Source organism: Athene cunicularia, assembly GCF_003259725.1.
Source record: "Athene cunicularia isolate RWA chromosome 4 unlocalized genomic scaffold, athCun1 chr4_part2, whole genome shotgun sequence".
Classification (NCBI taxonomy): domain Eukaryota; kingdom Metazoa; phylum Chordata; class Aves; order Strigiformes; family Strigidae; genus Athene; species Athene cunicularia.
Genome location: NW_020799099.1, coordinates 3,796,530 through 3,812,712, shown reverse-complemented (window position 1 = coordinate 3,812,712; position 16,183 = coordinate 3,796,530). Strand labels below are relative to the sequence as shown.

General features: G+C 36.0%; 1 protein-coding gene across 9 annotated transcripts in view; it reads left to right on the top strand.

The window, feature by feature from the left end:
• Nucleotides 1-16,183, top strand: part of KIAA1109 (KIAA1109 ortholog) — a 116,779-nt gene that overhangs the window by 82,175 nt on the left and 18,421 nt on the right. For 5 of the 9 annotated variants that reach the window (XM_026847367.1, XM_026847368.1, XM_026847369.1 and 2 more), the window contains 12 exons: nucleotides 908-1,106; nucleotides 1,694-1,753; nucleotides 2,988-3,214; nucleotides 4,133-4,263; nucleotides 5,651-5,774; nucleotides 6,757-6,866; nucleotides 8,308-8,398; nucleotides 8,963-9,025; nucleotides 10,656-10,900; nucleotides 11,535-11,750; nucleotides 13,054-13,234; nucleotides 14,663-14,855. In XM_026847367.1, coding sequence (XP_026703168.1) covers nucleotides 908-1,106; nucleotides 1,694-1,753; nucleotides 2,988-3,214; nucleotides 4,133-4,263; nucleotides 5,651-5,774; nucleotides 6,757-6,866; nucleotides 8,308-8,398; nucleotides 8,963-9,025; nucleotides 10,656-10,900; nucleotides 11,535-11,750; nucleotides 13,054-13,234; nucleotides 14,663-14,855 — 1,840 coding nt within the window. The remainder of the gene's footprint in view (nucleotides 1-907; nucleotides 1,107-1,693; nucleotides 1,754-2,987; nucleotides 3,215-4,132; nucleotides 4,264-5,650; nucleotides 5,775-6,756; nucleotides 6,867-8,307; nucleotides 8,399-8,962; nucleotides 9,026-10,655; nucleotides 10,901-11,534; nucleotides 11,751-13,053; nucleotides 13,235-14,662; nucleotides 14,856-16,183) is intronic. The other 4 variants (XM_026847371.1, XM_026847370.1, XM_026847372.1 and 1 more) reach the window with 3 other exon arrangements.

The window sequence follows — 16,183 nt, the reverse complement described above, 5'->3', positions numbered from 1 at the left end:
GTTTACACCACATATGACTGTAGCACTTTGGAAAGTCTTTGGAAGTGTTTCAGATGGAAAATGTTTTCTTGAAAGCTACCATCAAAAATTCCAATTAATCCTTTATTTTTCATATGATTATAGATAGAAAAACTAAAAACTGTTGGCTTTAATGTGATGTGCTGACACATCTGTTTAACTGAATGACGAGTATGAATAACTATTTAAGAGACAGATATATGTTTTTCAAACAGTTACTTCTATTTAGGAACTCAGACTGAGTTAAAGAGAGATATTGAAAATGCAGTCATTAACAAAAACTTTATCGTTCTAGTACAGTACATTGTAGTACATATTTATTCTGGATCAAAAGGGAATATGTGGGCTTTTTTGCAGGTAGACCTTCATATACAAAATTATAGACCTTCATATACAAAAAGCTGGAAAATAATCCGTCAGTCTGTGTATTGAAGACTGCGTAATTGTAGATATTAAAATAAGCACCAAAAAATCACTTAAAAATTAAAGCCACTTCTCATCATCATTCAATCAACTCATGTGCAACCCTTCTTGGAGGAAAGAATCCATGCTGGGTTTGTGTTCTGTGGTCATGAGGCCATATGCTTCATAGCCCTTGATCATTTAGTCCTTAATCAAATGTGGATTTTCTGTCCTTTTCCAGATTAGCTTGACTCCCAGTGCCTTATTGTATTTATAATATAGGCATTGCATTTAAAAAACAACAATGCAAGACATTCTACAGACAGATGTGATGCTTTTGAAACTTTCTGCAGAGAAGGAAAAATACAAGGAGTTACAAGAAAGCAATCAGTTTTCTAACAGAAAAAGATAAACAGAATTTAATGCATGTACAGTATCACTTTGACATTGCAATGACCTGTAAATTCTCTGTGATTTTATTTTCCAGTCTAACCACACTGCAGATCTTGACACTGGCTCTGCTTTAGTCCTGACTATTGAAAGCACGTTAATCACTGCCTGCTCCTCCGAGTCTTTAGTTAGCAAAGGTCACTTCAAAAACTTCTGTATCCGCTTTGCTGATGGCTTTGAGACAAGTTGGGATGATTGGAAACCAGAAATAAGAGGAGATCTAGTCATGAATGCTTGTAAGTGGATGTGATTTCATACTGGACAACAGTATTTCAGATATAAATCCACTCTCACCCTTTCCCATGCCTTTTCAAACTGTTGAGCTTTTCCTGAGAAGACTTTGGCCTTCTGAAAGCAGAATAATATAGATCTAAAGGTTGTATTTCTTTGTTTTCTTTATTAATAAATTTTGTTGATACATATCTCATTGTAAGCATTTAAATTCTGTCTGAGATGTTGGAAGAGTTGGATGCATTGCTTTTATGTGATTTCATTAAGATCCCAGTATGTTTTTAATAATTTAGTATAGATGGTTTTCATTTATAGGTATATCTATCATTATGAAGATGTTATAGGTATATCTATCATTATGAAGGTACTGGAATTTATATGGAATTTTAAGTTGATATAAACTTGAGACGTTAGCAAGTAGATTCACTTTACTAAATAAGGAGTTATTCAGTGGGAATTAAAACTAAACTTCCTGTCCAACACCAATCCCGCTGTAATTGCGGAGGGTAAGAGACTGAGGTGGAATTTGGAAGGGCTGGTCTAAAGCAACTTTGACTGTCTGCCTAATCAGTGCTTCATATATTTCATATAGGTGTTGTGCCAGATGGCACATATGAAGTATGTTCTAGGACAACAGGGCAGGCTGCAGCAGGTAATACAGTTTTTTTAATAAATTAAGTTCTACATAAATAAAACATTCACAAAATATGAAATTTAATTTTTTAACTGTGTTGTAATTTAATTGGTGGTTTGGTGTCTTGTATTGTTTAGTACTTTGTTTTCCTGGTAAGACTCCTCAATGTTTTTATCTGCTCCATCTTTTCAAGCTGTTCCAGGCTTTGAGTCACATCAGCAACACTGGTTTTAGATTTTTACCTGCAGGAGAACACATGGTGTATGTGTTTGTTCCTTGGCTGAAGAATAGTCCTTTATAACAGCAACATTGTCCTACTGCTTCCTGTCCTAGGTCTGTTAAATCTTCCAGTCCTCCTAATCCTGAGGCTGTGCATCCTGAGCTCCCATTCCTCCCTCACCTCTCCCAGAGATGGCTTCTATTCTTCCCAAACTGCCTCTCTTCCCAGTCTCTCCTACTGAGTTGTTTGGACGTTCGTCAGAGGCCTCAAAACCACCTAGCAATCTCTGTCTTGGTCTTCATACCTGCTGCTCGCTTCTTCTCATCAACTTGCTCAAATATTGCATCTATGTTGTCTCCTGTCCCCATGGTTTTGTTCATTGTCTCCCACTCACTTTTTTGTGCTGAGGAGACATAAACACATGCTGCAGCTATTAAAAATTTTACCTCACACGGATTTGTGAATGGTGAAAACAGGATGAATCCATATAGAAGAAAAAACATTATCTTGTGTATTTCTGCTTAAAGTGAATTCTGGTTTTTGATGCCGAAAGTTTGCAGTCATTAGAAAAACCCTGGGAAGATGCTATTCAGCAGACACATTATACTTATATTATAATATCTTCCAGCAGCATTATTCAAGACTTGAAACTGTAAATAGATTGGCATTTTTACATACAGATAGACATCCTTTATATTTCTTGCTGTTAGAAATCCTGTCTTGGAATATGCTTGGCTTTGTAAGAAAGAGCTGCAGTTTGAGATGCTCACCTGGTCATCAGCTTGGCTGAAGGGAATATATTTTCATTAGGTTTGTCTGTGTTCATCACTTGTTAAAGAAATACTAACTTCATAGCTGTGAAGTACTTCCAGCAGGCATTTCTATTGTGCAATGTTTTCCTCAGTGTGGGCAGAAAAGACAGTGCTTTGTAACTGATAAACAGTGTCTTGGCTAACTAATACATAACTGAGTGTGGAGGATTTTTTAAAAGAGGAAAAATGGTTAAATTTTTTTTTTTTTTTTTACATACAGAAAGTAGTAGTGCTGGAACCTGGACACTGAATGTGTTATGGAAGATGTGTGGTATTGATGTCCACATGGATCCAAACATTGGGAAAAGATTGAATGCTTTAGGCAACACCCTCACGACACTGACAGGAGAAGAAGATATTGATGATATTGCTGACCTCAACTCTGTAAACATAGCTGACCTTTCAGATGAGGATGAAGTTGATACTATGTCTCCCACTATACATGCAGTAAGTGAATCAACCAAAACGAGTGCTACTAATTGGAAAAGGGGTAACAGAGTCTTCAGTCAAATGGAAAGATCTTAGTCTTGAGTCCAGCATGCTACTCCTTGTGGCTCATATAACTCGTGTTACAAATCAAAAGAGTTTATGTGTTGCTTTACTTAACTCAGTATTTCAAAGGCAAAAAATCACAGGTCCTATTTCTACTGGTGTTACGTGGAAATACTGATCTGGATTTGAAAGTATATAGACACAATATCTAACTTCAGGTACCTGAGTGGAAAAGCTGTGGCTGTAGATAGGTTTTCTTAACAGTTGCTAACAGGATCAAATCAGAAAAACTTCTTTTTCAGTACTTCTACCCAGTATGCTGCTGACCTTCCTTTTTGGTTTCACATAAAAGCTTTTATGTGAAAAAAAAATTTTTAAATGTTTTAACAGGTGTTCTTTAATGGCTACCTGAAATGTCTCTTGGCTGCCAACAGTGAAAATGTTATCCCAGAACACTAATATTCCTGTTTGTTGTTTAGAAATCAGGTGGCGGTTCATTATGTGGAGATGCACGCAAGCTAACATTTGGGCAGCGGATTGTAAATCACCTGCTGGGTTTGAGCCCCCCAAACCATCGATACTCTGTTCCTGTAGAATATCTATTGGGGTCAGCGAAGTGTGATTCTCTTCAGTCTAGCAGATCTCACATGAAAGCAGGCAGATCCTGCTCATGGGGACATGTATGTAGTAGTTACAGTGTGTTTAACTGAATGATGGGGTTTGGATCACTGGAAAAAAGCCAATCAGCTGCCTTTTGAGATGAAACTGATTCCTTTGCATGCACTAGTCCAAATTTTAAGGTGTGAAATTCACTTTGCCTACCGTACTAATGTCCAATTTTTGATGAGGGCATTAATTGTTTATTTTAAATAGGAGGTTGTTGATCACCGACGGCAGGGAGCTTCCAGTATCCAAACTGGAGAACAACGAGGAAGAAAATTTGTGAAACGTTTAGTCGATATTAGAGAACTCAATGAGCAAGCTAAAGTTATTGATGACTTAAAGTAAGTTTGGGTTTTTTGCTGAATTTTTTGCCTTTTCAGTTCTTGCCACGTATCTTGTGGCATTGTGATGGTCAAGTGGAAATAGTTGTCTTTATTTAAAAATCAAAAATTGTCCTTCTGGATTGAGTAAGACAAAACTATATATGCACATACTCTCTTAAATTCTTCCCCAGGTGTGAAATTAATCTATATTCTTTATGGTTCTGCATTACAATGGTTGATTATAATCAATTTCCTACTGATTTGAAATCATAGTTCCATCTTTATTATCATGATGATAAACAAAATACACTACTTCGTAACTGTAACATGCTTAGTCTCGTTCACTGGAAGAATAATATTTAAATAGACTATTTTTGCATCTTGTAGGTGATATTTTAAAATTAAATCTCCTGTGCTTTACTTGAGAAAACCCTGAAGAAAGAATTATTTCACATTTCATAAAATTAATCAAAATTTCTGTGAATTTTACTAATAATTTTTCGCAGTCATGGTTTGTTGTGCTTGTTTCTTTGGTTTTATCCCTTCCCTAAGACAGGCTTTACTATAAATGTGTCTGTGATAGAAATACAGAGCTTGGTGGTTATGTGTTAAATAATGAAGAGGAGACACGTTTTACTGCTTGTACTTGAAATAAAATTGCTGTCATCATTCAGAGGGCAATTGTATCTGAACTTTGGGTTTAGGTTAAATGCTTCTTCTAATACGAGTTCAAGAATCAAAATTATGTTTTGTGCCTGCCTTTTCTAAGTTTATGAATGCTTCAGTAAACTGTGATTTTTATAAAATAGTAGGTGTTTTAGAGTTTTAAAAATTATTTAGCAGTGTGTTTTTGCTGCAGAAGGCTGTCACTGCTATGTGGCAGGGCTTTGGACAATTACAGCAGGAGGATTTTTCTTCATCCTGCTGGGGATTCTCAGATTTGCCCATCATGTTTGTTTTTAATTAAACAACTGTCATTCTATTGAAAGCATATAGGAGGCCCTTAATCCCCTTGTTACATCTAGGGCTTTTTGAAACAAGAATGTTGCTGCATAGCTGCTGTTATTCTCCACCTTGGTTAGCATCATGGTAGCAGTGGTTTTTGGGGGTCTCCTTGCATGCTGCTTTGTTCTGCATCCTCTATCTGCTCTGCTAAGTCACTAGGAGACAGAGACCTTAAAATCAGAGAGTCCTCTTAAGGAAAAAATATTATACCTGACAAAAATTTGTATCATGAATAAATCTTCTTCAGCTATCCTTGGCAGTTGTCATTAGTAACTACTGAAAAAAAAGAGAAAACGGGAAAATTCCCAGGGAAAGCCAAACATCATTGCAACACAGATTTTGAAATGGTGACAATAGTATCACCTGTTTGTAAGATAACTCAATTGCTATTTATCCCCAGAAAATTAGGTGCAAGTGAAGGAACTATAAATCAAGAAATCCAGCGCTATCAGCAGCTGGAGTCGGTGGCTGTGAATGACATCCGCCGAGATGTTCGTAAAAAGCTACGTAGATCCAGTATGAGGGTAAGCAGTATTATGCTACTTGAAAAATATGATGGTGCTTGCATTCCGTATTTCTTTCCTGCATGTTGATTGAAGAAAATGTTGGTAATGGAAAGGAAGGTTAAGAATGTCAAATAATTCAGAAATTCCTTTACCTTTAGGAGGGGCCAGAAAAGGTTTTTCTCCCTTGTAATAATACTGATAGGAAAATTGAAGTTTCACAGATACTATAATGTAAAATGGGTTTATTTGCACACTCACAAGAAATAGTCAGAAAATGTGTATTTGAAGATGTCATTTACCCTTTTTCTTAGCAGATCTTAAAATGATGCCTTATTAGACTGATGCAGACACAAGCATGTCAACTACCTAGGCAAATGGTAGAACCTGTTGTATTCCACTTGGCATGTGTGCTTTCTGTATGTGTGTTCTATATATAAATAAACAGTATATTTGCAGAGTTAGGTGACGTAAAAATAAAAACAAGCTACTAAGCATAAACACTAGAAGAAACTGGTTAAAACCCAAGAGGTGTTGCTGGTAGTGCACTAACACATGTGGCTGTTATCCCAGACCCTGATAATAACCCTGGCAAAACATTTTCAGTGTGTCCTAGTGCACAATCTCCAAATACTATGCTTCGGTAATAAGAAAAGATCTTTCAAGTAGTACTCTGTTTGCAGCTCTTTCTCATTTTAGCTCATGTTCTTCTGTTACTGTAGTGGTCGCTAGGAAGGGTGTCTGGCCAAGTGGATTAACTTCAGGTTTAGTTTTCTCTTGGCAACAGGACATTACCAATTCCAGCAAGTATGAAAAGTGAACATGTATCCAGAGGGAAGATGATGCTGCCAAGTACCAATAAGATGCATTTTAGCTATTACGGAACAAAACAATTTTTTTACTTTACTGGCACATCTGTATAAAATAGTATTTTAGCTTGCCAGAGTTTTTGTCTGTGTTCTGTGTTCGCAGTTGATGCATTTAAATGTTATTTTTGTTTTAGGCCGCCTCCTTGAAAGACAAATGGGGTCTCAGCTACAAACCCAGCTATAGCCGATCTAAGAGTATTTCAGCTTCAGGAAGACCACCTCTGAAGAGAATGGACAGAACAAGGTAAGCTTCCAGGAATTTGATATTTATATAACAGTGGAAACATTGGACTTTGGTCCTAAGAGTTCTTTTATAATAGGCAGCAGCTATATGTGGTGGAACTGGGTAGAAGGAGGTCAGCTGGCAAGACTGCCATGTTCTAAAAAGTAACTTTTCACCATTTTGGAAACGTCTTTTTTGACAGACTTAGTAGTATGTCCAATGAGAATTTTCTACTTCTGCAGCAACTTGGGATTTTTTGCAGAATCCTGCTTTCGAGACATACTAAAAAAAAACATAAGGAAAAATGGCATAGTGTAATTATTTAGATTTCTATGCTTGATTTGCAATCATTTGCATTTAAAAATAGCTGTTTTAATGAGAAGAAAAATCTTTTATTTGTGAATGATCATTTTCTTATAATTTCTTCACCTGTATAACATGTATTGGGTTTGCTTCATCATTTAATGGCTGCTGAGCAAACTGTAGTTGTATAATGATGCCTCCTAGTAAAGTGTTTGCTTGGGTTTTAGAATACATGTCTTTGAGTCTTTTGCTCTTGTAGAACCAGCTGAAGCATTCAAAGTTTGGTATTCAATATGTGCTGCATTATTAAGTATAAAAGAATTGAAAATTAAAATGGTGGAGAGGAGTGTTAGAATTCTTTGGACATTTTTCTATGAGCATAGAAATTAGTAATAGAAATTTCCTTCAAATTTGAATACTTCTGTAGAAGTTAATGGAAATTTATAAATAATTCCAGTGTGAAAATATCAGACAGCAGATATTCCAGTGTAAAACCAGCTCTGTAAGTACTCTAAAGTGAATTTTTCAAGGTGCCCTTGAAAAGGAATCTTTCTTCTAAATTAATTAGCATTCTTGGTAATGAAAGCATTGCAGGCATGAAGGTTCTAGTTCAAGATCTGTCAGGTGAAAACCACTTGCATTTTACCTTTTCACAAGGTTATCTGAAGAGAACCAGAAATCATATGGAAAAGATAATGGGGCTCTTCTGTTGCTCTAAAATAAATATGAAGTTCTGTAAAACTTAATACTTCAGTTGTGAATGAAAAGTATCGTGCATGTACTATAAGGCCGAATAATTATTTTCAGTTGCATCAGACACAGTCTGCCAATTTGCTTTATGTCTCATGTTGTAGATCATGAAAACCTACATGTTGGCTCAGAATCTAAAAACTTGCATAAAGAAATAAGCATAGGTTGACTAGTGATAGACTGCTGGCCAAGTAATGTGTAGCTTCCTTCTTTTACCTTCTCCCCCTCCTTTTTCCTTTTCATGTAGCCAAAGTGCTTCAATTACAATTTTATACTTTCTTCCATAACAAAATCATAAGTACTGACTGTGCTTTTTTATTGCTGTATATTTGTGTGGTTAAATGTTTGCATGAATGTAAAATCCTGTAGTAAAATTCAACAAGCTGTTGTGTTTTGGTTTTGCTTATAGTTCTCGACTAGGAGACAGCGAAGACCTTCCAGATATCCGTGTAGATGCTGCATCTCCTGGGCCAAGAGTAACTTTCAACATACAAGATTCTGTAAGAATTACTTTATATGCCATATAATTATATGTCCTGTGCCATTTGGTCACAAATTCATGAGACAGACAGACATACCTAGGCAGACCTGAATTGCCTGTATGTTTTTGTGTTTGTTTCTGTCAGTGTGTGCCTCAAATAATGGATGTGGTTTTGGAGGATAGATTTCTTTTGATAGAAGACCAATGTGTTTTGTTTCTTAACACAGAAATTAACTGGATCATTAGAGAAAATATTTGAAAATGGGTTTTTCTTGTTTGTTTTTTTTTTATGCTGACACAGTAGTAATATAATTGTTTTGGAATTTTTATAAAAGTTTGCAAAAAAATCATCTAGTAATTTTTTATGTGTTTGAATCTATTCAGAGTTTCGGAGATGGGTATTAGTCAGTTTGGTGTAGCCCTACAAGTATATCCTTCTGCATGTTTGAAATGGATTGTTGAATCATTGGTTTTGTTTGTTGCTGTTTTCTCATTTTATGAATGTTCCTATTATGTTGGTTTTGTATGTCTGAGATTAATGTAATTGTTTTAATTTATATATTTTTTTCCACTTCTAATTAAGTTGAATAAAACAGCTTTGGGGATTGCACAACAATTCAGCTGTCCAGGGGAAGGGTATTTTCAGGTATTTCTGAGAAGAAACAAGTATTCTCTGCCAGAGAACTAATTTATCTCACAGGGAGCTGCTTTACAATGTTTCATCTCTCTCTCTCGCACTCAGCTAAACAGAATGTATATCAAATTTGAAAATATTTAAATTTAAATATATAAAGTAAGCAGAACAACATCATTGGTCATTGATGAACAACTCAGAGTGTTTCTACACCCTCATGTATACCTAAAACTTGCTACTTTTTGTAAAATGAATTATTGGAATTTTGTTTGTATATTTATGAAGACTGATCAAGGCTGATGTAAAGCGATGTAAGTCCAGCCTTGACATGTGCTTTAGAAGAGGATTTTAGTGTGTGTGCCTTCATCTGTTACATTGCGTTCCAAGATTGCAGGCATCCACACCAGTACAAAACAACTGTTAGGTGGGAGGACATCTTCTCATGCTTATTTCTGTTGAAATTACTATATTTAATGCAGAGTAAGACATTCTCAAATAATAGTGAGTAGGGAATGTATCAAAACTTAATACCCAGAGAACAGATGCAGAGTTTGAAAACTGCTTTAAAAAACATGTTTAGGGAAAATAGTACAGATTAAAAGAAAAACAACAAACAAACAAACAAAAAACCAACAAAAAAGGCAAAACAAAACCAACCAAAAGACTACGCTCAAGAGATAGTAATACACTTTTTCTCCCTTCCAACTCATATCACACTCCCAGGAAATAAGTTCCCATTTCTGAGAGCGGTGGAAATGAGACATAGAATTGTGCTTTGAACATTTGAGGATGTTAACATTTAAAAGCTATCCTACTTTTTTGCAGTTATTTATATATAAGCTCAGTTAGTTTAAGCTTTGTTGGCATAGCAAAATGCTATTAAACACTTAAAGGTATCATGTTGAATATTTAAAAAAGAATTAAAATCTTACTACACATTATAATGCTGGTTCTTCAGCAGAGCTCTGATTTCAATTTGCCGACAACTGTGTAGCTCTGTAGTAACACTGCATAAGTAGTGCTGGTGTTAAACTAACATTTCTAGATATTTTTCACAGGCATTTTAAGAAGTTACTGTTTGAAAATTGCTTGTGTGGTGCTTGTGGCGTGCTTTATGTGAGAAACAAGAGGCCCCTTTTTGAAATCTAGCTTGAGGTTTGTTTCGTGTTAAAGCACATGTGCCCAAGAGCACAACCCAGAACTGCAAACTGATGCTGTACATTCTGTGTTAGCATTCTGCATGCACGCCTCACTAACGCTCCTGGGTGCCTCACCCCTCTACAAGGTTCATGATGGGTTTTGCTGTCTTATATTCTTTTCTTTCAAAATATTTTTAAAATTCACATGAAATATTTCCATTCCTTCCGATCAAGTGAACTGGTCAGAGCATGATACATATTTAGCTAACAGATTGAGCTCAATCACTAGGCAATGGCAAATGTCTCCCCACCAAGCTTTCATTTCTTTCTTCTCCATAATCTGTCTTGCAATTTCTATACTTGCCATCTCTGTATTATGAGGAACTTGGGAGTGAGAGTTTCTCATAGCACTCTTGCTTTTTTATTTCCAGAGCTATCTGCTGCATTCTCAGTGGAAATGATATGTGTGGAAATTTAATGTCTTTTTGTCTTTTTATAATCAGTTTCCAGAGGAGACAGAAATGGACCTTTTGTCTGTAACTATTGATGGTCCCTCCCATTACTCATCTACTAGTGAAGGCTCATGCTCGGTATTTGGTTCACCCAAAACTCCAGTAGTCTTCTCACCCGGCATTCCCTTCCAGCCTGAAGAAGGACGCCGGGATGACAGCTTATCATCAAGCAGTGAAGACTCTGAGAAGGAGGATGACCATGAAAAAGGGAGGACGTATGTTTACAGGAAACCACCGTAAGTAATGGTCTTAAGGAAGAACACAGAAATTAAGAAAATACACTTGGACTGTTGACTTTAAAGCTACAAAATCTGTTACTGAAGAAGGGTTGAATTTTGCCTAAAGTGTGTTTGGGGAAGGCAGGGGAGGTTGTGTTTGGCAGAGGTGACTGTGAGGGAAGGAGGATTTCTGATCTGAAAAGGAAGCAACTCTTACAAGTTTCTGGGCTTGGAACAGAATAAAAGAACTTGGAAAGTGAGTTCTTCGAGGCATGGGGCAGATTTTACTGGAACCAAATGACAGATTTGTTAAATACAGCGTAACTTTCAGTTGATTATACCATCACAAAGTGTATGTATTAATGTAAATATATACAAATATAAAAATTATTGTATATATCTTTTTGTTCCTTTTCTTCATGGAGAATTTAAGAAAGGCTTAGTTCTTTTTAGTACCCTGTACTAAAAAAGGATACTTAGTAATGTGGTAATGGAGGATGGATCACTGTGTTGCTGTGTATCAGATAAGTCCTCTTCCAGAAGAGTTCTTAGAAGATTATATACCGAGTGTGGATGTAGTCTAAGAATGCCTCCCACCATCTGTTCAGGTAAATATCATGCTAATAGCTGATCCACAATTGTGCCTGCACAGGAGTACCTCTCGCAAGAAAGCAACAGGCTTTGCTGCTGTCCACCAACTGTTCACTGAGCGCTGGCCAACAACACCTACCAACAGAAGCATGACGGGCACAACCACGGAGAGAAATATTGACTTTGAACTTGATATCAGGGTTGAAATTGATTGCGGAAAATGTGTACTGCACCCTACAATGCTTCAGCAAGAACATGATGACATTAGTTTACGAAGGTAAGAAAGAAGTTACTTAGTTGCCTTGTGAAGAACAGGGTACCAGTACTTCATTCTGCTTTAGCTGTTAAGTCCATCTGATATCACCATCAATTCAGTTAAGACCATATGTGCAGTAATTAATGACTCTTAGGCACTGCCCTGTTTGAAAAACATAGAAGATGTATGGATTAGTTTGTTACCATCACTTTATTCGGAGTAATTGTCACTTCTCAACAGCACCGTAAGTGGTGATTGTTATGGCCGAGTATGGCGTGGGGAGTTGCGTTTGTTTAGCAGTATATGCCTCTCTTCTGCTTTTATTTTTTAAATCACGTTTTATCTTTCATAAATAAAGTGTTAGGCTGTCAAAGCACTTGTTTTGGTTTTTTTTTTTCCAACCTCCAAAGTAGTAATCTTACAACTTACTGAAGCCACGTAACTGTTTGACTAATAGTGGGGCTACTACTGTGTTTTCTCACGATCTCTGAGGGCTCCCATTATTTTGTGAGTTTAAAAACATGCTGATATTACGTATAATTCTTAATAAAATGCATTTTTTTTAAAATTATCTGGGACAACAAGTGCTTGTCTTCTGATCTTAATGAGATTTGATCTCATCCTTGTTTTTTAAATTCTCCATTTCTCATGTGTATGTGATTGGGGATGTAATGGCAGCTTTACTTTTTAATATGTTATTAATAATGTGTTAATTTTAAGAAACTTGTTTGTCAACAAAGATAATTCTTAGTAAGTTCTCTATAAGGAAATTAGATTTACTTGTTTTAACTCTAATTGTAAGAAATAGGAACAAATGAGAAACTTTTTTGTACTGAGAGGTGTATATATAGCATATCTGTAATAAGAAAGCAATTTGGTTTCTGTTTTTCCAAGACACTTTTTTCTAAGAAGTGATACAGAAAGAAAGACAGGTTTTACAGCAGAGAAGGAAATTTGATAAGTTTTCTGCATATCAAAGAGTTTTTCTAGATCGTGTTGCGTAGTGTAGATGAACTTGACTGTAAGAGTACAGAGCATTGGAAGGTATTTCTCTAATGACATAACAATAATTCTGTCGATTTTACTACCTGAAATAATCACATAATGAAAATGGTAAAACCAGAGTGGGCAGATGGAAAGGGAGTAGATGTCACAAAGTAAAGAATAAAGCAGAGATTGAAATGCTTCCTTATATAGTTGATACCCCAAATACGGTTTAGACATCTCTAGAGTTTTTAATACTAGAAGATATACTCTTGTTGAATATTAAGCTTGCTTTAATAATGGAAGCTTGCTTTAATAACATGCAGTGTATTTATTTTAGGAGCTATGATCGGAGTTCCAGAAGTTTGGATCAAGAGTCACCTTCAAAAAAGAAGAAATTTCAAACTAATTATGCATCTACTACTCACTTACTTGCTGGCAAGAAAGTGCCATCATCTCTACAGACAAAATCTAGTGATGTGGAAACCACAGTGTTTTATATTCCTGGGGTGGATGTAAAGGTAAAAGGAGGGTATAACTCAACGGGGAAGCACTTGCTCTTTCTGCTCAAATATGATTTCAAAGCAAATACATTGTGACAGTATGTACAAGTTCATATATACAGAGCACCTCAGCAAACTCTTTTTTTCAGTTATGTAGATAGTGGTAAAATAGCAATGATGATTTCTGTAATACTACATTAAAAACTGATGGATGCTTTTACTCTCATGTTCTGGGGGGTGTGTGGGAATTAGGGGGGGTGGGAAACAACAAAATCTTTTATGTACCATCAAAAATAGAACTATGTCAAATGATGCTCCATAACAAACAGTGTATGTGATATTACATAATGAAAAGAAATCTGTTCCATTAGTATTTTCACATATAAATTAGACATTTGTTTTGGATATTTTCTTCTCTGACAGGTAACTTACATTGTATGCCCTACTTTACATCAGTAATTCATTGGAAGAACAGCTTAGTAGCTGGCCCACTAACACATGAAGCTCTCTTACTGTGTCTTCTGTGTTACTACTTATAGCAATCAGAGTCTTAGTATAAAAACTATTTTTTTAAGACAGTGTTCTCTCAAACACTGTCAAACCGAACACTCCCTTCTTTTTTTTAATCATTGTTTCTACACCCTAGTAAGAAAAGGGTTTCAACAGAAATGCTCTTGTATTTGTGACTTGAAATCCTATGGAGTAAGAACAAGAAAAATATGTCACTGCTGCATGGAAACGATGCATTTCAGTTGAGGCAATGCCATAAATCAAATGCTGTTCACTTGAAACAGCCTGGCTTTTCTAGTCTTCTAGTCACACACAGCAGGTTATGTGTGTCTATTTTCCAATATTCTAGGCTATCTTCAGGGATATCAGTTGCGCTTCAGGTCCTGCCCATTGCTTTTAGTCATATTTAGGAATAACTAAGCATTCTCTACAGCTTTTGTTATGATCTGTATTTTCATTGATAGTGAATTATGCACATATAGGAGGTGTGAACTCTTGGAATATTTCATTGGTTTTGTTTTTTATGCAGCTTTCTGTATGCCAATGTTTAGTAGTGCAATAGTTACACCGTGCAGTAAGACAGAAAGAAAGCTATGTGGATGGGAACAAATAGTTGGTGGCACAGGATGTGTACAACATAGCAGAGCAGAGAAGCAAGCTTTAGGCGCTGTTCCTAAATAGTAAATTTCTGCTGTTTCTCTGTTTCCTTGATTATTTTTTTTCCTATAGCTTATTAATTTATCTTTTTTTATACAAGGATTTCAGATCTTTATGTTCACCGGCTGTATCTGTAGAACATGAATTGGAATGTAGTGTATCTCACAATATTCTTGTAAATAATGAAAAAAAAGTTTTTAAGGGAAAGAGTGACACCAAACCACTGTATAGAAACTGACCTATTTGTATAAAATAAATCGTGCTTTCTTTGCTTTCCAGTTGCACTACAACTCTAAGACTTTAAAGACTGACTCGCCAAATACTTCTCGAGGATCCTCTTTGCCAAGAACCCTTTCCAAAGAGTCCAAGCTGTATGGTATGAAAGATACTGCCACATCTCCTCCTTTATCTAGCACTGTCCACAGCAAGACTAACACCTTACTTCCTCCCCAACCCCCACCCATCCCATCAGGTACTTATAGACAGTAACCTTCTAAAACAATCATGAATTTTATTTTTCCTTCATGTAATCTACTAGTTCTAGATCTGTCTGGATATTACCTGAAGTACTATATTTATCAAGTCTCAACTTTTGGCTGGAGAAACCTGAATCCAGAAGCACGAATGCAGTTCATAAAGCTGCATTTTTGGAAATCTCTTGCTGAACCAGTCTCAGTAATATCTCTGTCGTAGTCGCTATATCCCAGGGATGGGCTATCACTGACATCTCTGTTTTCATTTAACAAAATAATGCTTATTATAGGAAAGCAAAGTTTGAGTATCTGTATAAAAAGTGAATGTTGACTGCTTTATTCTTCATAACCCAAGAAAAAAAATTCAGATGAATCCTTGCTTCCATATAGTACACTATTCAAAGAATAATTTTAGCTTTTAAGTGCCTTATGCTGCACAAGTAATGTGTAAACTATTGCTTTCTGGAACCGGGTTACTTCTTGTAGTACTGAAACAGTTGTTTAGACATACTTGTGTTAATCAAAATACCAGACCAGTGTCATCAACTGTTGCAGGCCCTTAAATAACCACGATTTGGAGTAACATGAGTTTTAATACTTAAAGTTTTATCTCCAATGATTCCTGTTTTCAAGCAGGAGTCCCTTGTTACATCATGTCAGATCTAGAGGTATGTAGATTGCACCTCCAACTTCTGAGACATTCACTCTTCTCTTCTTTGGCATTTGACTATTTCTTTAAAAACAAAGCCAAACCTTTGCCAAAATTTGCTGAGCAGGCAAAATTAATAACTGAAGAAAGTTGTTTGTGGATGTTTTGTGGTTGAGGTTGTTTTTTTTAATAAAACCAGCAGAGATGCTGGGAGAGAACAGTGAAATGGGGACACCTTCCTCAACTACCCATGCTGTTGAACCATTAGCTCTTACTCCTTTAAGTGTCCATCCTTTTTATGATTACTAAATGTTGTGTGATCTTGGTTTATACTACTTTTCTTCAATTTTGTTCTGTATTTTCCTATCCTCTTTCCAATCTTTGCCTTTTAATTTTTACTATGTCATGTCCAGTTACTGAGTCTTATTGGTTTTATGTCTGTACACCACAGGTATGTTCTTGGCAGCTACATGGCAATAGTTTGGGTTTTTTAAATTATTTCTCAGCTTTGGCAAAGCCAGAGAGACACCTTGGTGCTGTACAGGAGAGGGGATGTGTAAATTGTCAGCTCAGTGGCTATAGAGATGGTTGTTTCTGCTCCTGAGACTTTCCACTATAAGCCTGAGGCTGAAAAATGATTTAGTATAAATGAAGAACACCCTACAAAAAAAAAAAAAA